Here is a 23654-nt window from a genome sequence, read left to right on the forward strand (position 1 = left end):
GCTAAAGAAGTACACATATCATGGTCTAACACAATTACAAGACCTTGGAAAAGTGCTGGTAGTGATGAGACCTATCCCTTACTGTGTGCAGAAAGAAAGGTTAACTAGAGTTGGCTTACTCCTTCAGCATACTGGTTTTGAAAGTCTTCTATAAAGCAAGGAAGGAGGAAAAAGAAAGAGAAAGATAAGAAGATAATAAATCTTAAGATGTGGTACATCTTCCTGAGTGAGATATCAATAATAGTCAGACCGTAAGGGTCTGGTTTCTGCTGTGTCTACTGGCTGGGTAGCCCAGGTGAAATGCTTATGTCACTATGTAAAGTCTTTTTTAGGGACAACAATCTTTTCAAAGTGCCTGGTAGGGTCTGGCTGACTGGCTCAGCAGTTAAGAATAAGTACTGTTCTTGTATAGAACCCAGATTTGATTCCCAACACCCACGTTGGGTAGTTCATAATTGTCCATAACTCTAGCTGTTTGGGATCCAGTACCATCTTCTGGTCAGCAAGGAAACTCACACATGTGCCCTTACACATATGTAGCTACACAGCCATACACATAGATGCAAATAAAATAAATTGCTAAAAAACATTACTTCGGTCAAGATTATTATATCATCTAAAGGTCAAGAGAGAAACTTCTTTCTTATTTGGCATCTACGTCCTTCTGTAGAATCACAGGTGTTCTGTAAATGGTGACTAAGCACACAAGGATGCTGGGAGAACAAGTGCCTGCTGGCATGGCCCTAACCACTTCCCTCCAAGGTCTAGGGACATCTGTCGTGTTCATCAGGACCTCTGGGCTTCATGTTCCATATCGATGGTTTTAATGAACTTCAATTCCTTTGGAAACTTTTAGAATTATAGAAGCATTTTGTTGTTGAAACCATTTTTGAGTTTCAAGCAGGACTCCCGGGAAGCATGCTGTCTGGAGGGTGAGGGATTTGTCACGTCGTTTGGGGAAAGACACATTCCCACGGTGAGCACTATGCTGGTTGCATTATTGTAGGATACTGTCTTCTAGACAGAGGCAACTCTCTTTAGACATATTCTCTTATTAAGTCTGACATTGATCTTCCTATCCACGTATGTGCCCGGTGGGGTTTGGCACAGTAATAAGCCTCTAACAAATTGTTCATCGTGTTCACATTTAAAGGGTTCCCCTCGCCTTGTCGTGCCATGGCAGGTATTTATGTTGTGTCTCGTAGTGTAAAGTGGACCTTGCTGTCTGGTTAATACACACAGATGGCCAATTAGAGTGCAGTCCCTGTGGATGTCAGGTGGATTGTAAATCAGAAGGCCACAAGACAAAAGAGATCGATGATGACTCAGGGTGGAAAAATCTGTGGGCCAAACCCTGCTTATTTATTGAGTTTGGAAGAATGTCCCCAGTTGAATGGTCCCTGGCATAAACTCTGCTTCCTTTTTTATTCCAATTTTCTAAGTTATTTTTATGGTGTACAGTCAAAAGTACCTTTCATCTACTCAAAGTAGGACATTTATCACATTCCCTAATATATTATTTATAATACCTTCACTTCTGGTGTTTTCACGCTTGTTCCCGTAGCAAACCCTATCATCTTGCTTCGCTGCTGGAGATTTCCCTGGGTACTTGAGTTCTCCCGCTGACTTGGAGGTCCCAGGCAGATGTCCCCAAATGATCCAGTATCACATGATAACATGTGCAGTGTGCCCAGGCTACAAAACAGTCAGGAAGGCAAGATGCTTAGATTCTCAGATAGGCAGATACCCAGACACACTCTATCCTGTCTGCAGTTCAATGGCTGTGTCACCACGAGCAGGTTACTGAAATCCTCCAGGTCTCTGTTTTCTCCTCTGTTAAATGGGAGCAGTTCTAATCCTCTGAAATTTGGATCTGTTAAAGCACTATTTATAAATAAAGCCCTTAGCAAAGCTTCCGAACTTCTTTGGGTCACATGTGTGTGTACATGTGCCAACTGCACAGGTATGTATGGCTGACAGTGAGATGTCTTGTTTAATGGTTTCTCCACCTTATTGTTTAGAGACAAGGTCTCTCCTTGGCCCTAGATCTCTCTATTTTCACTAGAATGGTTTATTCCCAGCAGCTCAGACCTGAAATAATCACACAGAAGCCATATTATTTGCAATACTGTTTGGCCAATAGCTTAAGCGTGTTTCTGGCTAACTCATATACTAAACTATCCATTTCTATTAATCTGTGTATCACCACGTGACTGTGGCTTATCAGGTAAAGTTCTGTCCAGGGTCTATCTCTGGCAGGGGCTACCTGGCTTCTCTCTGACTTCGCCTTCTTCCTCCCAGCATTCAGTTTAGTTTTTCCCACCTAACTAGGTTCTGCCTTGCTATAGGTCCAAAGCAGTTTCTTTATTCATTAACGGTAATCACAGCATACAGAGGGGACTCCCACATCGGGGATCCAAACTCAATTTCTCATGCCTGTGTAGCTAACATTCTCTTTCGTACCACTGAGTCATCACCGGGCCCTCCTGAACCTCTTTTTGCTCGTTAGGAAGCAATAACCATGTACTGTGAAAACACACCAGCAGGAGACTATTAATCACATTCAAGCTAAGCTGCAAAGATGAAGGAAGTTGGCAAGCGCAAGGCAAACTGGAGAAAGTGTCGAGTTCTCCAAAGTCTGGTTCTAGGCTCAGCAGCACCTGCATCATTTGATTCCTGGTTTTGAAAGCACATTTGCAGAGTCATTGAATCTGAACTTGGGGAGTGGGTGGGACAGTCGGTGTGTTAATCAGTTCTTCAGGTAATAGGTGTTGACGAAAGTTTCGGACCCAGTGGTCTGAAACACACACAATAGGTGCCAGTCGTGTGTTTCTACCTGTAGGTGCTTGTGTGCATGTTTACCCGTGTGAGCCCCTGCCAGAATTATCCAGATGTGTGACATCAACACAAATGAACAGAGTGGTGATGAATTACCCCATTTCCCTTGGTACTTTCGTTGGCTAGAAATATGTCCAGAATGTCCTCTTTTTAAGTGACTTTACACCAAATTATTTTGGGAGCTAAAAAATTTATCTTTCCATGTTCTTTTCTCCCCCTAGGAAATTCCACTTATTTGGATGACCATGGGCCACCTCCTAGTAAGGTAAGGTCATTGTTGTCTTATAATCTGCTTTTCCCTTAGCAATGCTCATACGCTAATACATTAGCAGCTCCCGGGCCTCCAGTGAACCCAGTCAGGTCCCTTCTAGCTATGAGTTGTTTGAAAACAAGCAGTAGATGGATGGTGTCATGAAGGCGTATTCGACCGGTAGATTTAAATAAACAGACCAGCTCAAAACAACAGATATAATTTAATAATTTAATAATTGAAAACGGGGAAACTCACACAACCGGGTAAAAGTTCCTATATCCGAAAGGGGTCTAGCAAACACCGCGTGAACAGGGGCGAGCGCACCCAGATTCTTCCCTGGCCCTAGGCGGCCACACCCTAGCCAAATGTGATTGGCTGAGCTTCCCCATCAGTGTCAAAAGAATCTTCAGCTTTAATGATGAGGAACCTGAAGAGCCTGAAGATGACCAAAGTGACAGGGGAGGAAAATAACATCACCTGGTCTTTACCTCGGCATTGTGACCCAGGTCTCTCTTCAGACCTTTGTTACCCTCTTCTGAATTCCTATCTCATTGTCCTTGGCATTGATTGGTTTGTTTTGAACCTTGATGTGGGGTTCATGATGGAGCCCCCAATGGTGTTGGACCTTGGGGCTCATCTCTGTTGGCCTACAAAAGAGTTCCACACTAGCCCAGAATGGAGTATAACAAAGGTCTTTTTATCTAGGGGTAAACTCACAGAAAGAGTAGAAATCTGCAGTCTTCTGCTTGCTCTGGGAACTGAAACCAAACCCAGCAACCAAGAGGCTTGCACGCTTTATATCTGCATTTATAGTACATAAAACCAAACCAAACTGGGCCAGTATCTTAAAGGCTGTTGGCCTAAGAAGTTCCCACAGCACGTCTCATTTCTACCAAATTTTCTCTGGCCCACTCTGGTTGGATCACTCCACTAGTGCCCAGTTAGTGTCCTTCATGTCTAATCCACAGACTGTGCCCTTCACTATTCCTATGAGCAGTTTCACTTAACTTTTTGGTGACAAACAGTTAATAATTGTAATTTTCCTTCAACTCTCTACTTTCTTGACCTCCATGCAAGTCAAATGCAAATTTGATGAAATAGGGGGGATAAAACAAGCAAACAAAAGAAAAACCATATTGAAAATGGCCTTGGCACAGGAGAAAATTTATGGATCTCCTTATTCTAAATGTAGTTCTCTTACGCTTTTTTTGACGACTTTTTCCCCTTGTTGCAAGTGATGGTAATAGCTGGCCAGCTCTTGGAAGATGCCATAATTTACAAGATCAAAATTGGTCGCCATATGCCTGTTGGTGAATTTTTTAGCTAGATTGTGAAAGCCTGGATGTCCTTATACTTGGTTTCTTAATATTTGACTACCGGAGGCAATATTTGCAAAGTGCGGTTGTAACTGTGTTGAGAAGACATGATGTTTAACTTCAACCACACCTTCAAGCCTGAGCTTTGGAAATAGATATTACTCGTGTTCTTTTTGGTTGTTACTGTTTCGAGAGACAGATTTTCTTACCTGCCTAAGCTGACCTTGAACTCATGTAGCTGAGGATGACCTGGAATATTCAGTCTCACTTCTTGAATGCTGAGATTCCAGTCATCCATGGCCTCACTTGGTCTTATGTAATGCTTGGAATCTAACCCCGGGACCTTATGTGTGCTAGGTGAGCACTCTAGCAATGTAGCTGCATCTCCCGCCCCTTGAAAAACTATGTCTGAAGATGCATTTTGTATGGCACTGAGTAAACCACTTAATATTCTGAGCACCAGGTTTTTGGACAGAGTTTTATTTAAATAACTGCCTAACAGCCTACGGAATGGGAAAAGATCTTCACCAACCCCACACCGGACAGAGGGCTGATTTCCAAAATAGACAAAGAACTCAAGAAATTGGTCATCAAAAGAACAAATAATCCAAGAGAAAAAATGGAATACAGACCTAAACAGAGAACTCTCAACAGAGAAATCTAAAATGACTGAAAGACACTTAAAGAAATGCTTAGCCATTAGCCATCAGAAAAAGCAAAATGAAACAACTCTGAAATTCCATCTTACACCTGTCAGAATGGCCAAGATCAAAAACTCTGATGACAACTTATACTGGAGAGGATGTGGGGTAAAGGGAACACTCCTGCATTGCTGGTGGGAGTGCAAATTGGTCTAGCCCCTTTGGATATCAGTATAGCACTTTTTCAGAAAATTAGGAAACAACCTTCCTCAAGACCTAGTAATACCATTTTTGGGTATATACCCAATGGATTTTCAATCGTACCACAAGGACGTGTGCTCAACTATGTTCATAGCAGCATTGTTTATCATAGCCAGAACCTAGAAACAACCTAAATGCCCCTCGACTGAAGAATGGATAAGGAAAATGTGGTACACTTGCACAATGGAGTACTACACATCTTGAAATTTGCAGGTAAATGGATGGATCTAGAAAACATAATATTGAGTGAGGTAACCCAGACACAGAAAGACAAATATCATATGTACTCACTCATAAATGGCTTTTAGACATAAAGCAAAGAAAACCAGCATGCAATTCACAATCCCAGAGAACCTAGACAACAATGAGGATCCTAAGATATATGGATCTAATCTACATGGGAAGTAGAAAAAGACAAGATTTCCTGAGTAAATTGGGAGCATGGGGGATCATGGGAGAGGACTAAAGGGGAGGTGGGAAGAAGGGAGGGGAGCAGAGAAAACTGTAGAGCTCAACAAAATCAATAAAAAATTAAAGAAAAGAAAAATAACTGCCTAGACCATAGGATGTCCAAACAACACTCAACACTGAAAAGTGACAGCCAGTAAATCAGCAGTGGCCTGTGCTTGCTGGAATAGCATTAAGGTTATTGATGAGCTGTGGAGTATGGTTCATTGCAATTGAAAGGTGTCCTACTATTTGATCCATTGTGTGGTGTTTTGGGGAAGAGTGTGGTGTGGGAGTTGTTTTGGATGTTACAGACACCAGAGACACATATGGGAAGCAACAACAAGGGAAATAGTCTCCTAGAGGAGCAAAGGGATGCAGAGGATGCTGAGCCAAAGGTCAGGAGTTCATCTAACACATGCATTTCCTGTTCTTGTACATTCCTCAGTTCAGAGAGGCAAGTAATGCCTCCTCATTGAATTCATTGGATTGGACCATGCAACTCAGAGCTGGAATCTGAATTTGAACTCCTTGTTCCCATCCCAGGTTCTTCCCGTGAGACCAGGACTCAAAGGGGTGCTAGTATCAGAGTTACCTGGGCCTTCTTTGAATACACAGTGTTTGAGTCCATGATCTGCGGTAGAACCTAAGAGTCTGTATTGCTCACAGGCACCCAGGGTGCTCACAGTGTGTCTGGAGTCCACATTGGAGAGCAGGTCCTGTAAAAGCCATGAGTGAAGAAAAATACTCCCCAAGATCTTTGCTGTGCCGTCTTCACTGCATGACTTATTATGCAAAGGTTACTTATTAATAAAATGATGACTCACCGCCATCAAACATTTTTTTTTTAATTTTAAGTGAAACATTTTCCCTTAGATCAACAGCATGCCCAGAAGGGAGGAGAAAAGAGAGAGAAAGAATCACATAAGGATTCTTAACCTTGGTGCTTTCTTCTCTGGTAGGGTAGGTGGGGCTTTTGTGCCTGTGCCCTGGCCTGAGGACAGGCAGAAGAAGTAGGGACACTTTGTATGGGTCTACTGGCAGGTTGGTGGGGTTTTTACTTTAAGTACAGTCTTCTGCCCAGGCTTTTATTCCTGGGCAGACGCCTCAAGCCCACTCGACTTTCTAAGACAGAAACCTTAGTAACAAGACTACAATGATGGATGGAAACACTCTTGTATGTAGACATATTTTTGTCCATGCTTCTGGCTCCCGCCACAGTGAAACTGAACCCCGGAAATGTTGAACACAGCCTTCCAGATAAAGGTCCCTGGAGTGTCTCCTGAGGCAGAAGAACCATTGAGGTCTGCAGACCCCTGGCTTAGGTAGAGCCATGGTGGCACCCAGAGGCTGAGAGCTCACACATGTCTGGCCTCTGGAATAAACCCACCTGGCAGAAGAAAGCAGGATGGAAGCCAGATCATAGTTTTCATATTTGCTTAGCACTCAGAAATAACTTCTTGATGCCAAGACCAAGGGTTGTGATCTTGATAAAGTAAGTTTTAAGCCCTGAAATTATACTGAGTTCCATCAGCTCGCTTTTATTAAAAGTTCAAGCCAACAAGTTTCAGATTCCACGAGTTCTAGCCATGTGGGGAATGGGGTGTGCCACCCAGAACACCCTGGGCCCACTCCTCTTTCTCTCTGGGATTTTTATTGGAGAAAAACGAACGTTTGTGATTTTTTTCACTCGGTTTTGAAATCTCCTTTGACCTCACAGTGTTTGAGTGAAGCTATTACCAAAAGGCTAGTGATTTTTTTTTTTAGACAACCACTTTTTATCCCACTGTGTTGTGTAAGGATGGAGCCCCAGTGAGAATGATTACATGCTATAACATGAGGGGCCAGCTTGTTGGGGTATCTGTCCCACCCAGTACCCCACAATCGGCAAGCCCCAATAAAAATCAATCACACAGAGATCTCTATAAGTTATAAAGCTGATTGGCCCATTAGGTCAGGCTATTTATTAGCTCTTATAACTTATGTCACCCCATTATCCTTATCTACGTTAGCACATGACTCAGTACCTTTTCCAGCGGGGCAGCTTACATCTTTCCTCTCCGGTGGTCTGGGCAGAACTGGGGAGGGAGCTTCCTGCTTTCCAGAATACTCCCAGTCTCTTTGCTCCACCCCTACTTCCTGTCTGGCTTTCCAGCCTATACTGCCTGCCTGGCCAATCAGCGTTTTATTAAAATATGATTGACAGAATACAGACAATTCTCCTGCACCAACATGCACCTCTAGCAAATGAAATGGAAAGATATTCTTGAATACAAAACCAGGCACAAAATAGCGTGAATGATATGATAGCCAGGTCTACAGTGAAAAACCCAGAAGGTTTCTAATGTTTTGCTCTTTTCAGGTGGGGTTTCAGGAGATGCATTTTTCCCCCTTTTCCTTATGCTTTTGTGTATAATTGGGGTTCATTAAATTAATGCCTGGTCATTTGAAAAGTCACAGAAAACAGGTTCCTGGATAGGAGAAGACTGGAGTTGAGCTGAGGAGGCAGCACACTGAGCAGCTTGTCCCACAGGACCCTGCCTGGTCCTCTCTTTATGTGGGATGTCTGTCTGTAGCAAGTGGGAGCAGCAGCCATCAGCACTGGTGAATTCTGTGTTAGTGAGCAGCTATAGGTTATCATTAGACCTGTCTGGGTTTCCCAAACATGACAGAGCAGGAGACCTGTTTGAAACAACGCTAGGATAATGAAATCACTACCTCTAGTTGATCTATATCTCTTCCCTGTTGACTGAGGTTTCTGTCCTGCCTGGTTCTCGCAGTCTTTAAGTCCTAAATAAATCACACTGAGGTCTACATTAATTATAAACTGATTGGGTGTACAGTGTCAGGACCCATGCTTTTAATCATTTCAAAATGACCAAGTGAAATACAAATACATTTTTTTAATTTATGGGGTTCTACATGTTTGGTTTTTTTTGTAAAAAAAAAAAAAAAAACCTAGTACTTTGATTAAGGTATGAAGATTTAGCCTTCAGTTTCCAGAAAAAAAATTATTCATCACCACTTACCGTTTGATTTCCAGATTTCCAGGGGGCACTTTCAATGTTTTAAAGCCAATTCTTCCATGTCTGCTTTATCTGTTTTTTTCCCCAGTCATTTTGTTTGTATGTTCATTTTTGTTCTTTGTCTATTTTCAAACCATATACATAGCAATACCGTTTTATTCCCACATAGCCAAGAAGACCAGGCTTTGTTCTTTTCAAAGAATATCATTTGATAAGGCCCTTTCTATTGAATGACTGCACAAAAACACCATATGTCCTTCTTGTCCTGGTGACTATAAGGCCTGCTCACGAACTCTTGCTCTGACAGAATTAATCTGGGCTGCCGTCATGTGAAGATTCAGAGTAGGTTTCCCACCTGTGCTCATCCTTGTCATCATCACTAAAGTCTTTGTGACCCCTGGGAAAGGTCATACAGCCTACAGTGGCACCTCTCCCTCTGTCACTTCTGTTTGTGTTAGGGTCAGGGGCGAGCATTTCTAAATCCTCTTCAGTGAACGCTACCAACAAAGCTCACAGAATGTTAAGGGTGTGGTCGAGTGTTTGCCCGCCATGCATAAGATCTTGGGTTCAATCCTTAACAACACTGAAGAAAAGGAAGAGAATGAGGGGAAGATAGGCAGGGTGGATAGGGGGAGGGGAGAGGGCAAGGGAGGGGGGAGAGCACAGATCACAAAGGCGCAAAGACAATCTGTCCCCCCCACTTGTTATTTCTATCTTCTGGAAAGATGAATGATGTGAGTATTGGTTAATGCAATAAGCAATGTGAAGGATGACATAACAATACTGTTTATTTCACTAATGAACCATGTCCGTAGGCCTGCACCATTTAGTACACTAGCTGGTAATGTTTAGATTGAAATTCAAGAAGTAAACATCTACACTCTATTTCCACTGGTCACATTACAAATTCTCCACGGCCATGTGTGACCAGGTTCTGTTGTGTTAGATGCCACAGGATAACTTTCTATCATTCTTTCAGTGTCCATCTTTGGAAAAGGCCTCAGAATAATTGGTGCTTGGTGGACGGGTTGTTATTATGGATAAAACAATACTGTGTGGTTTAACTAGGAAAAGGAACTTCACTAAGTTCTCATGATGGGTTTTAGGGTTTCACCCTCCTTCCTTCTGTCTCTGTCTCTGTCTCTGTCTCTGTCTGTCTCTCTCTCTCTTTCCTATAAGATTTGCTTGATCCATATGGTAATTAGAAAATAGCAGAAGTTTTCTTATCTTTAAAACTAGAATTGCTTTAAAAAAAAAAACAAACACTATAATTGGCCCTAGTGGGTTCTGGTTTATGTTGAAGATTAAACTATATAGCTGATGTCTATTTTTGCTTCCCAAAGCATTTTCATATATAACACTATATATAAAATGCATACTAATCTATTGCTTTATTTAAAAAAATTATATATATACATATGTACATACATACATACATACATATATATGTGAGAATAGGGTCTGCCTGCTCTCATTTTATTTCATCTGTCAAGATCTTTCTAAATAAGATCTCATTTGCCAAGAGCTGAGATTGCAGGTGCACATCACAGAAGCAGGGAAATCAGAAGTTCAAGGTCATCCTTGGTGTCATGGTGAATTTGAGGGTAGCAAATGTGATCTTATTTAGAAAGACAATCTACACAAATGTAACAAAATGAGAAGAAGGCAGACCCTACGTACATTATGAGGGCTTCATAAGAAGAGAGACTTGGGCTCAGGGACAGAGACTTACTAGAGAATGACTTGTTTTCCCCAGGCTTATTGGGGACCCCTGCAGCTAGAGCAGGACTTGGAGCAGACTGCACCTCTGAGATCCTGAGATCCCAAGTCACAGGAACCTGCGTTCATGTCAGACCTCTGACTCCCATCTGATATGGGAGACCACATCAGATTATCTTAAGCCACCCAGTGTTTGCTACTTTGGTAAAGACAGCATTAGGCAGAAATATAAGCGGGCTGCATTTAACATCTCTATTGACCAGAACAGCTTTTACTGTTGAGTGATGTTGCGTTATTGGATTTGAGATAATAAATGGTGAGCCCATCGTTAGAACTTGCCAGAGCATGTAATTTTTCTAAACAACATTTACTGTTTCGAATCTTAAACTGTCCCAACCTTCCTTCTTCACTGCTCCTTATAAATAATTGTAAAGATTTGTTTATTTTATTGTTTGTCTATGGGTGTTTTGCTTGCACATATGTGTGTACCATACCCACAGAGGTCAGAAGAGGGTGTCAGATCTCCCTGAAATTGGACTTATAGTTAGGAAACTGTAAGTTGCCGTGTGGTGCTGGGAATCCAACCCAGGTCCTCTGCAAGAGCAGCCAGTTCCCTAAATTGCACAGCATCTCTCCAGCCTCTTGCTGGTTTACTAGTCACAGCATTCATTCCAGTTACTTCTCTTTGAAATGAACTTCTACTGTTCAAATTGTCATTTTATGTATAAAAATGTATACAACATTGTTTTTTTCTTGAAAAAGAACCTTGGGTGACTGTTCATTTGAGAAAAGGTCACTGAAGTCGGGTGTTCTTACTGCCACAGGGGGTGGGGCTGGGGAGGTAACAAGAAAAACAGAAACATCTCTTGACCTTTTAAAGAACATGTCCTTATTTCTGCACACTTCTTAGCCTAACATTTAACAACGCAACTGCCAAAACCATTAAGACAGATTTCATCTTGTTTCTCTTCCCTTCCCTCCCCCGCTTCAACAACTCCCTTAGTTCTAAGACCACATTCATTGGGAGACTTAAAAAAAATAGTTCTGGAGTAGAGAAAAAAGAATTCCATTGTTTTCTTCGAGTCTATAAAGAAAAACAAAAATGTTTTATAATTGTAGTAGGTAGGACACTTGACAGGCTCGAAAGCGCAATGACTTTCATGCTGTTGGGCCAAGGTTCGGTCAATTTGGAGAAGGTTTCTGAATCTAGAAAGTGCCTTTTCCCTGAGGGCAGGATCACAGGAACACACACACATGCACACACACACACACACACACACACACACCCTCTTTTGCTCAGAATCACCTTTAAAGACGGGCTTAGATGCAAGAAAATGGTGCATTTCTTATTTCTTTCTCGCAAGCCTCCAAACCTGAAGGTTCAACCTACATCAGCCTCATTTTCGTCTTGTCTGTGAGGTCCTGCAAGAAGTAAATTAAGCCCCAGTGAATTTGGGTTGTGTGGGGCAGGTTCTGCAACCTGTTCTGTTCTACTGTGACCCCTGATAAGTAGTGGGCTCCGTGCTCTCTTGAGATCTTTCCTCAACAGCCAGCTGTTCTTCGCAACTATAATTCTCCAGTTTATAGTATCTTCCCATCTTTCTTTAGGGTATTTTAACAATTTATATTGCAAAGGATTTCTAATATAAAACATCAGCAAGACTAATAACTATGCACAAGGTACCAGCAGTTGCATTTACTACAGTACCGAGCTAACTTGTCAGAGTCTATGTTCTAACCTGTTTGTTCTTCATTGCTGGAAAGGTGGTTGAGAAGCATGAAGTGGATTCGCACCTCACTTCAAATCCTAGCGATGTGGCTGCTTTCCTGATTACCCTAGCTAGACAGGATGCTTTTCCGAGCTGCAGTTTCCTGGTTCCACAAGGAGGTAGTGCCTGCCTCAAGGTTGTGTGCTTACATGAACTAATTGGAAAGCAGCTCATAGGTTCCAGGCACACAGTAAGCACTCAGCATTGAGTCTTTGGAACTGTGTGTACTTCCTTTTCCAAGCCCCTTACAGACCCTGGCAATTCTGTTTGCACCAACCTTCCACATACTTACCACATTTTTTGACTTTTTAAAAGCAGTTGACTGACGTATAGACAGTGATCCTCTAATTTATTACTCCATTCAGACCTCTTATTTATTTTCTTCCTTCTTTTATCTGATTGAGATGGTTCAGGACATTAAGCATGTCCACAATCCCTCACCATTCTTGTGCTCCTTAAGCATCTGTTTTCAAACATGACTTTACCTGAAGTCAAAAAAAAAAAAAAAAGAAAGAAAGAAAGAGAGAAAAAGAAACACAAAAGGGAAGCAGCTTTATGGAGGAATCCAATGCACAGAGTAATAGGTTTGTGGTTAATGATTCGTGATAAATATATCAGCTGCAGAGAAAGAACTTAACAAGGCAGAGTAGGGCCCAAAGTCACCATCAGAGCCACTCTAGTGAGCACGACCTTGAAAGTATGACCTTGAAGGAGTCGCTGCTTTGCCCTCATTCCTTTCCTTCTTCTTCTGATCATTGCAAAGGATAAGAAAAGTCATGATTTGAACTTTTGGTTTTTAAATCATTCCACAAGCCTCCAAGGCCTGTGGGTGCCATCATGTGCCCCGAGTTTGGTGTTTCCTGTAAGATGGGTCACTTACAGCTCAGAAGGCCAAAGAATCTTCCCAAGTGAAACAGGTCAACCTTACATAACAGTGTGAATGTTTTTCTCCAAAGCTGCCCATATGCCCCCCTCACGCTTCACACCCATCCCAGCTCTTAAGCCATTAATGTAGAAATGTTGGCCCAGATGAAATGCCTCCTTGGAAGTTAGATTTCAGTGGAGGATGCGTTCAAGTTCAGATGCAAAACATCTTCTAAATTTGTCTATTTTATGAGCATGTAATATGTTACCAAGAAGAACATCATGGACCCATTTCTTCCTTAGTAATTTAAGGCTAAACTAAACATATCTTCATCATTTCTAAAAATAATAAAAAATAAAAATCTGGGCATCCACAGGCTTAAAAATGTTTGTTTTATGTAACTGTTGCGTTAGCATCCTCCCCACCTCTTGGAAGCCCCCCTGAGAGCCCTTTGGCTCTTGGGAAGGTCTCTTCAGGAGTTAACTCAGGGGCCTGGGCTGTTGCCATCTAGTGACCTCATTAACAGGAGGTCACTATGGGAACTTCTCATTTCTTCATTCCAAATGTGACATAGCCGCCTCTCCGAGCTGTCCAATGTCCAGACTAGATAAAGGGTCCAGCGCAACTCTCCGAGGAGGCTGGGAAGTCAAGCACACAAGTGCCCTGAGTAGTTTGTGTCACGGGCACAGGGCCCTTTACTTCCCGGCAAACCATGGAAGTCTTCATCTGTGTGGTTGTAGCTTCCAGAATTTCTGCTAAGAGTAATTCCCAGTGCTTTATCTGAAAATCTACTCTGTCTCTACGGACGTTGTTATTCTTAGTTGTTCAGAAAGTTTACAATTTTATGCCCAGGGTGTGTCAGCTTCGTGGCCTCATCCAATACTCAAGGGAACTTCGCATGCTGAAGATCAGTGTCCTGGGAAATGAGATTACTTCTTTTCAACGTGTGATTTCTCCTCCTGAAGTTCACTTCTGGCCGCTTCTTACTTGCAGACTGGTTTTCCGGAATGAATTGGCCACATTTCTTTGTTCTTACTTTTGTCTTTTCATTATTCTGTCTGGAAAAGCTTTTTAATGTAGCCAGCCACCATCTGCTCAAGGTTCTTTCTTGCTTCATTTCTAATTTCTAAGAGTGTGCCCTGTTATTTCCTGAGCCTTTCACAGCGTCCTTTGGTGCCACATAGGGCCATTTGGTAAATTTATTTTAAAAGGTTAGTCTTAGATATTTTATTATTTCTGGATGCTATTCTTAATGGAATCTTTTTCTCTCCCACTGTATTTTAAGCTGATTGTTGTGATATTTAAAACTATTAATTTTTGTGTTTTATGTTCATGTTATTGAACTTAATTTTTAAATTATTATTTTATTAATTTATGTGTAAGGGTGTTTTGCCTGCATGTATGTCTGTGCACATCTGAACTTGTAGAGACAGGAAGAAGGTATCAGATACCCTAATACTGGAGTTAGCATTTGCAAGCAGACATCTGGGTGCTGGGAATTGAACCCAGGTCTCAGGAAGAGCAGCTGGTGTTCTTAACCACTGACCTATCTCTCCAGCCCATATTACTGCACTATTAATTGTTCAGTCATTTAAACCTTATTCTTTTTTTAATATTTAAATTCAAAGTTTATTAAATTATAAAAGTTTCCATTTCCGCCCCTCCTCCCAACACCCTCCCACTCCCCCCACTCCCCCTCCTCCTCCCTCTCCATCCCTAAGAGCAGTCAGGGTTTCCTGCCCTGTGGGAAGTTCAAGTTCCTCCCCCCTCCCTCCAGGTCCAGGAAGGTGAGTATCCAAACAGACTGGATCCCCAAAATCCAGTATATGCAGAGAAAACAAGTCCCAGTGTCATTGTCAATGGCTTTTCAGAAAGACTCCGGGCCAGCCACGTTCAGAGAATCCGGTCACATTCAGAGAATCTGGTTGGATCACGTGCTCGTTCAGTCCCAGTCCAACTGGCCTTGGTGAACTCTCATTAGATCAGTCCCCTTGTATCAGTGGGTGATCGCACCCCTTGCGGTCCTGATTTCCTTTTTCATGTTCTTCCTCCTACTGCTCCTCATTTGGACCTTGGGGGGCTCAGTCCAGTGCTCCAATGTGGGTCTCCGTCTGTATCGCCATCCATCGTCGGATGAAGGTTCCCTCTGGTCTTGCCTTCTTTGCTCACGTTCTCTTTCCTTCTGCTTCTCGTTTGGACCCAGGGAGTTAAGTCCAGTGTTCCAATGTGTGTCTCTGTCTCCATCTCCATCCATTGCCAGATGAAGGTTCTATGGAGATAAGCAAAATATTCATCAGTATGGTTATAGGCCAAGGCCGGTTCAGGCACCCTCTCCTCTGTCCAGAGAACAATCTAGTGATCTCTCCTTGGACCTGGGATCCCATTTACAATCAAGTCTCATGTAAACCCTAAAATGACTCCCTTAGTTGAGATATATTCTTCCCTGATCCCATATCCATCCTTCCTCCCTCCCCCCATCCCAGTCCCCCGAGTTTTCCCCATTCCTCCCCTACTCCCTTCTCTCTAACCCTCTCTCCTTCCAACAACCCTCCTACCCCCCCCATGAACCCGAGGTTACCTGGGACTCTTGTCTATTTCCAGTCTCCAGGAGGATAAGTACATGATTTTCAGTGTGGCAGTTTCTCAGGAAACTGGGAGTCAACCTCCCTCAAGACCCAGCAATTCCACTTTTGGGAATATACCCAAGAGATGCCCTATCATACCACAAAAGCATTTGTTCAACTATGTTCATAGCAGCACTATTTGTAATAGCCAGAACCTGGAAACAACCCTAGGTGCCCCTCAATAGAAGAATGGTTAAAAAAGGTGTGGAACATATACACATTAGAGTTTTACTCAGCGGTAAAAAACAGTGACATCTTGAATTCTGCATGCAAATGGATGGACATAGAAAACGCTCTACTGAGTGAGGTAAGCCAGACCCAAAAAGAGGAATATGGTATGTATTCACTCATAAGTGGATTCTAGCCATAATTAAAGGTCTTTGAGCCTATTATTCGAGATCTTAGAGAAGCTAAATAAGAAGGTGAACCTGAAGAAAATCATAAACTTATCCTCCTGGAGATTGGAAATAAACCTTATTCTTGAGGTGGAACTTGGGAGAATTGGAAGGAAGAGTGGGTAAGGGAAATGATATAATTGTATTTTTGTTTCAAAAGTTAAAAATATCATTTTCAAAAACATTTTATTTTGTGTGTGTGTGCACACGTGCACATGTGAGCACATCTGCTCTTGGAGTTCAGAGGCTGGTGCTCAATCCCATGTAACTAAAGTTACAAACGTGTTCAAGTTGCTGGTCACAGGTGCTGAATAGCAAGCTCAGGTCCTCTGAAGAGCAGAATGTGCTCTTAGCCCTCAGCCTTCTCTCCAGGCCCTTATTTCTTACTCTTAATGAGGAATGACACATCCGACAACCAGCATTCATTTTTACCTCTTCCTAATCCTGACTCTAATTTTTCAGTTACTTGAAATAATTAAAGTCTGTGGCTGGGAGTAGGTATTGTACTAGCCTCATGTAACCCACCTGTAGAACTCATACCTGAAATGTAGTAGCATTTGGTAAATGTAGTAGCATGAGGAAATAGTAGTGTGGACACCGTTGTTTTGTCTGAAGTTTGAATGATATTGACACATTTTACCCTTATATCTAAATTTAATTTTTAGTCTGAATATTCTGTTACATTAGCATGATTTTCTCAAAATATCTTCTAAAAGTATACTGTGACGTGTGTGCTCTGGCCCATAGCCTAGCATTTGGAAAGTTGTCACCCTGAGTTTTCCTTCAGAGGATTAATGTGGGAAAATTGGTTGGGGATAGATGGATTGATGAGCAACATATTTTTGTATCAGCGTTTGCCATAACTCAGCATTTCGTGGGTCGCTCAGAAGAAAAGATGTTCAGGAGGGCTGGCGAGATGGCTCAGTCCCTGGCTGTTCTTTCTGAGAACTCAGGTTTAATTCAGCACCCACGTGGGCAGTAACAATCATATGTAATTTCAGTTCCAGGATCTGCTGCCTTCTAGTGTCCAAGGACACACATGCAAGCAGGCAAAGCAGCTAAACACTTAAAATAAAAGTAAACGAATCTTTGAAAACATTTTAAAAATTGTTCAGAAATTGCAGGTGAAGCCTTACTTTTGTCGCCATAAACTGCAGGGCCATCTGGTAAGCTCAGAGTCGCTGTCAGGTGTCACGTGGGGTCTTCCACTCAGCGCCCGCTGTCCAAAGGGCACTTGGCATCCTTGAGCAGAGCACTGGCATGTGTGACCTGTGCAAGCTGTGGTTTAACTACATCGGAAAGATGGGGTGTGGTTATAGTCGTCAAGACTGAGAGAGGCATCGCTGAGCCAGAGTCTGTCTAGGAATTAGAATGATGTTGAAAAGCTGGGGGGTGGATTAAACTGGCTATGATTGTTGTCACAAAGGACGGGGGCTTTGGGAAATTATCCAAGTCTAGAAAACCAGACAGAATAGTCTTGAGATGAAGGGATCTTTACAAGGTCCTTGAACCCATCCCTGGTTTGTAGTTAAGCAGACTCAGTGTCCCTTAAATCTGAAATAAATATGCCAAAAACAGAAGGAAGACATTCTGTGTCTTATGGGATAGTGAGTACCTGGACTTCATTTGTATTGATGATAACCTATAAATCAGCCCTCATAAAAGTTTATATATATTCAAAGATGTCAAAAGCACAGTAGGTTTGGAAGACAACACGGTCCTTTGGATGGGTGCCTAATGTTTTAGAACTGATTTTCTTCAATCCAATAAATCTGTTTATGCATAATAGAACCTGGGAGTCATTTTCCTATGAGGAAGAATACTTGTTTAGGACCTGGAGAGAATGCTCAGTAGCTCAGAGCACTTACTGCTCTTGCAGAGGACCTGGCTTCATCTTCCAGCACCCACAATCATTTCTAATCCCCATTCCAAGGGACTCGACAGACATGCACATGGCGCACATACATGCAGGTAAAATTCATACACATGAAATCAAATTAATCTTAAAAAAAGAAAGAAAAGAATAATGGTGATTTGCTTGTACATATAGTTTAAGAATGATCAGGTATTTCCAAGTCATTGCCTGAGGTGCCTCTGCCCTCCTTACCCTTTCTCTAATGCTTGGCCTAACTACGGCAACTTATGCATCAGATAGAGCTGGGTACTCGGTCATGTGACCCTTTCAGACTAGGACTTTGAAAATCTTGGTGCAAGCCTTGGCTCTCATTTTTACTAGTCTTAAAATTCTTTTTACTAGTTAATTAATATGTGTGTGGGGTGGGTATTGGGATGTAACCTACCTTGAGCATCCTGGTTAACCAGTGCTCATCCCTAGCCCCTTACTGGCTTTAGGCCTAGCAAGGGCAACTACTCTCTTGGAGATTTCCATGACTTTGAACAGGAGTTAAATCACAGTATCCCTGTGTTCATGAGAGTCACTGTTTTGGGAAGTAGGAAGGTGGCCAGTTTCTGTGTCACTTATGCCTGAAGATGGGGCGACCATTTTTCTGCACCTTTTAGACCTGTTTTTTCTCAGGTCTCTGAGGGGGACATCCTACAAATGAACAAGGTAGCCTGCTGTTCAGGTGAGCCAGCCTGAGCTCAGAGCTATAAGACTACTTACCTTCTGACATTTAAAGCCTGGTGAAAGGCAGGCTGGGTACCTAACTGTCTTTCAAACTTACACCCTCATCTTAACTTCATGATTTTACCACTTGCCCCTTCAGTGGTAGACAAGTTCAAGGAAGAAGTGAAAGCTTTTTCCTCTTGAGGTATGGAGCAGGAAAAAGCCAGCTGAACTGTCCCTAGACCGTATCTAGACCTTCTAGGTGTTTTATCTTTTCCCTTAAGTGATTCAAATTGGAGATCCACTTACTTCTTGCGTAGTCGTGTGAGATATGAGGGAAAAAAAATGACCGTCGTGAAGCAGGCCAGCAGTAGGAAGAGATCAGGTAGGAAAGAGATTTAAATCCTGTGGGCTTTGGGCCAGTGATTTGGTTCAGTGGTTGAAAGCTCTTGCCATGCAAGCCTGAAGCCCAAGTCCAGTCCACGCATTGCTAGGACATCTGTCACCCAAGGTGTCCAGAGAGGTCATTGCTTCTTGCCTGGAGTCACATCTCTCCCTGACTTTGAACTTCATGCTTCTTCTCTTTAAAACCCGATGCCCCCTTCTCCATGGCTAAAAAGAGTAGGTTGTCAGAACGGCTGCGTCGAGGGGATCAGAACACTGTGCACAGAACAAGTTTATGTGAAGTGGCAGTCTTTTGATTTAGAATATGATTCTGTAGTGTAATTTAAATGTGTCATGGGCAAGACTACCAGTATAGCCCAAAACAAATTGAGATAATAAATATCATCTATGTACTTCATAGAGCAGTTATGAGGCCTGTTCAGTGACTAGTGAGGTATGGTCTCTGAGGCAGATTTTTCTTTCTCTTGATTGCATAGCAGTAGTGGGAATTTAGCTGCTGGAGTTTAATGAACCTTCAGATTAAACTTCTGCCTCTTGCTATCAGTGGGATTTGGCCCTGGCTTCTGAATCTCTATTATCTTCTGTTTCCTCCTGTGTAGAATAGAGACAAAAGGCTCTGCATGGTAGGGTTGTTGAAAGGATTAACTGAAAGGAGCCATACACAATGCTTAGGGTGATCTATTCACAGTTAGTGAATGTCGGGTCCCTTGTTGGCAAGGGATGAGTAGGTGGACTTGACGTGTATGGATGTGTGTTTGCAAATATAAAGAGAGTGGTGGAGAATTACAATACACCAGGGTTCGGGTTTCCTGGGCTGTCTGAGGCTGCTTTGTGTTTCTCTAAGAAAGTCGCAGAGACTGGGTGAGTTCCTCGTTTTCTCTCTCGCTTCTGGAGGCTGGGAGGTGTGAATCAAGAGATGGGCAGGTGATGTTGTCTGGTGAGACCTGCATCCTCAGAAGAGGAGAAGCCCCTCCTTGCAAGGTCGATGTTGATTGGGCAAGAGGACCCAATGCTGCTTGGAAGCCTCTTTTGTAAGGGTCCTAATTCAGTTTCTAAAGGGGAATAATCAAAAATCTTGATTCCATCACATCAGCCACTGGGTATCAGCGCCTGAGTTTTGAAGAAGGCACATTCAAACCAGAGCTTCGGATTTTATTGATGCTTTAAATTATTCTAGCTGGGTAGCCACAGATGGGATTAATGCAGAGTCACAAATACGTTTTTATCGTGAAACCATACAAGGAACTTCAGTACTGTGCACACCGCTGTGGATTCTAAAATCACTGTACCTGGTAGACTGAGCAGTCTCATTTGTATCTTCCCCGGCCAGTGGTGGAATTGACAGCATTATAAATGTACTTTTAAGTCATGGTTATTAAAGTGAAACCAAAAGCAGTGTTTACCAAAAACTGTGAAATGAGAAACTCTAATGCATATCATAATCTGGAGGCTACTCTGTTATTTATCTCGCACAGGAAAGAGCTGTCGAGATGCTTTATGGAGGCGTGTGTATAACTGAATGTATTACCCCAGCTCTCGGAAACAGTCTCAAAGAAGCCACAGCATCTGAGGGGGAAGTGCCCTTTAAATGAACCTGACTCATTAGAAGTCAGTGGTAATTCAAGAAGGGCACAGGCTGACGTGTGCTTTTTCTCTAAAAAGATCAATAAGACGTAAGGTTGAAGGAACAATTGCCTTACAGAAAAGAACCACTTCGTTTCAAGGACTTCCTAATGTGGAGATAAAGAAGTGATCAATTTCTTATGGGCTTCAGCTTTTTCTTAAGTTTAACGTTAACTCAGGTATTTGTCAAGAGTGTAAAATCTCTAAAGGGAAGGTTTTCAATTTGGTCGAGTCTGTGAAGCCCCAGGATGGAAATAACGCTAACGCATTTCTTGACCTGACTCCATTAACTAATGCCACTAATTAATGAATTGTACATCCTTAGCCTTGATCCGAATTGCTAGTGTTAATAGATCTGAGTTAAACAACTGTTTTAATCATGTCTGCAAAGGCCTATCAGGTAAAGGTTTGAGTACTGTTATATATAGTTTGTGTATTTGGCTCAATTCTGATTAATTTTAAATCTAAAAATTTGTGGTAACTAGATTTTATTCCTAGCAAAAGCATGCCCTTGTTACCACATATTTCAGTAGTTTTGCATAGATAAATGATATATTAATATATATAATATATACATATTATATAATGTATAATATATACATATATAATGTTTGGTTTAATTTAGAAAACCAAACAAGAATGACTTGGTTATTATGCATTGAAAGCCAGTTACTGCTTTAGTGAATTTTTTGAGGAAAAAAAATTTCCACAATCTTAGGGGCTAGAAGGTTTCTATCTTTTGGGTTTTATCGTGTGAGTATGTGTAGTCAGATTTTTTCTCTACCACCTGTCAGCTCCCAAATAGTCAAATGGAGACTTCTTATTAATTATGAAAGCTTGGCCAATAGCTTAGACTTGTTTCTAACTAGCTCTAATAACTTAAATCAACCAGTTTCTATTCATCTATGTGTTGCCATGGGACTTGTGGCTTTCACCTCCTTTTTTGTTTGTCTGTTCCCTCTCATCCACTGACGATTCCCTGCATCGCCGCCTTTCCTCTTCCCAGTGTCCTCTCTGCCCCCAAACTCCTGCCTAGCTATTGGCTGTTCAGCTTTTTATTAAACCAGTCTGAGTGACAAATCTTCACAGTGTACAGAAACATTATTCCACAAAAAATATGAAAAAGTCAGCTGCCATTATTTCAGATAAGAGAAGAATTTTTATTTTATTTATTATATTTAACCATTTACTTATGCCATGTAATTGAAGCCTTACCTTTTGGGGCATCTACATCACAATTTGTATTTTAATTGTATAAATATAAATTTTTATTTTTAACTGTTTGGACATGAGTGATTTGAGTTATTCCTATAAAGATAGCGATTTTATAACTCAGGTACTGGGCATATCATTCTAAAGTGGGAATAAAATATTAATTTTTCTCTAGGTCAATTTGCCAAATGATCTAGTAGTTAGAATTAGTTCCACAAAAAGAAGATGTTTTTACAGCACAACAGAAAGCTATGAGTTAAAAAGTTAAGTCACCCCTTTTTGGGAATTCCAGTGACATAAGTAATTCTATAAGGTCACATGACTTTCTTTCTTAAAGGTTAGCTTCAAGGCCTGGCAAGATAGCCAACTCAGCAGGTAAAAGTACTTGCTGCTAAGTTTGACAACACGAACTCGGTCCCTAGACTCCTCTAGGTGGAAGGAAATAATTGCACAAGTTAACTCTTCATGACTTATACACACATACACACATACACACACAATGCACATATATACATACACTATACACACACAAATGTACATACACACACATGTTCACATATAAAATTAAATGTAAAAATATACGTTCATGGGCTGGAGAGATAGCTGAGTTCAGTTTCCAGCACCCACATAGTGCAATTTCATAACAGGCTATAACTTGAGTTCTGCTGGATTCAAGATCCTCTTCTGGCCTCCAAGGACCCTGTCTTAGTTAGGGTTTCTACTGCCTCAACAAAGCACCGTGACCAAAGAGCAAGCTGGGGAGAAAGGGATTATTAGGCTTATACTTCCACATGCATAAATAAAAATACACATAAATATGTATTTAATAATTTGTTCTTCATTTTCTAATTATTGCCTGGTGTGTGACTATCGAGTGTTGGAATTATGTGTTGTAATGAGCTGTATATCAGACAAAATTAAGGAGCACATTCTCCCACCTGTGAGCACATAATGTATTACACAGTTTAGAGTGCTTAAAATAATTGTGTATGTGTGTTTGTGGGTGATGCATGCAGGCCTGTGTACTCAGGTGTGTGTTGGGATGCCAGAGGAGGGTGTCTGGTGTCGTCCTGGATCTCTCTTTGCATCCCTCCCTTTGCTCTCACCTTATTGTTAGTCTTATTTATTAAAACACTTCACATTTAGTTTTCTAGTAGAGAACAGTTGAATACACTGGGAAGTGCTAGCTTGCTTGAAGTCTCGTATTCTGAGGCTGGAATCGTCTCACCGCGCATTCGGCTTAATTACTTCATCTTACTATCAAATGATTAACAAGATGCCAGAATAAACAATCTTTGTGCTATCGACTCAGCATGTGTTCATTTTTCAAATGTATCATAAACTCTCCTAATATGGCTGTCGCTGCTGAGCTGGTGGGCTCTCCCCCATATTCTTGGGGAGGATGCTACTTGGCCCCTGTGGAAACATCCATCTCGGGATGCATATTTTATGTGGCCAAACCCCAATAAAATTGTAATTCCTCTCTGGGGGGAAAAAGTCACATTTAATGGAAAGTAATTTACCTTCTTCAAATTCTAGTACACTTGTTTTAAATGTTAGTAGCTAGAGTATCTGCTAATGTATAAAAGTGGTGGTGGCATTCGCTTCTGTTGCTGAACAGAATATTCTTCCTGCAGAATCCCAAAAACTCCATCAGCACAGAGGAACACACACTGCCTTTTTGTTGCTTGGAC

General features: G+C 41.7%; 1 protein-coding gene across 1 annotated transcript in view; it reads left to right on the forward strand.

Annotated features, from left to right (window-relative positions):
- Nucleotides 1–23654, forward strand: part of Ust (uronyl 2-sulfotransferase) — a 280068-nt gene that overhangs the window by 112185 nt on the left and 144229 nt on the right. Inside the window, exon 2 of the mRNA XM_048425248.3 lies at nucleotides 3060–3103. Within this exon, the coding sequence (XP_048281205.1) occupies nucleotides 3060–3103 (44 nt within the window). The remainder of the gene's footprint in view (nucleotides 1–3059; nucleotides 3104–23654) is intronic.

Source organism: Myodes glareolus, chromosome 1, assembly GCF_982192425.1.
Source record: "Myodes glareolus chromosome 1, mMyoGla1.1, whole genome shotgun sequence".
Classification (NCBI taxonomy): Eukaryota; Metazoa; Chordata; class Mammalia; order Rodentia; family Cricetidae; genus Myodes; species Myodes glareolus.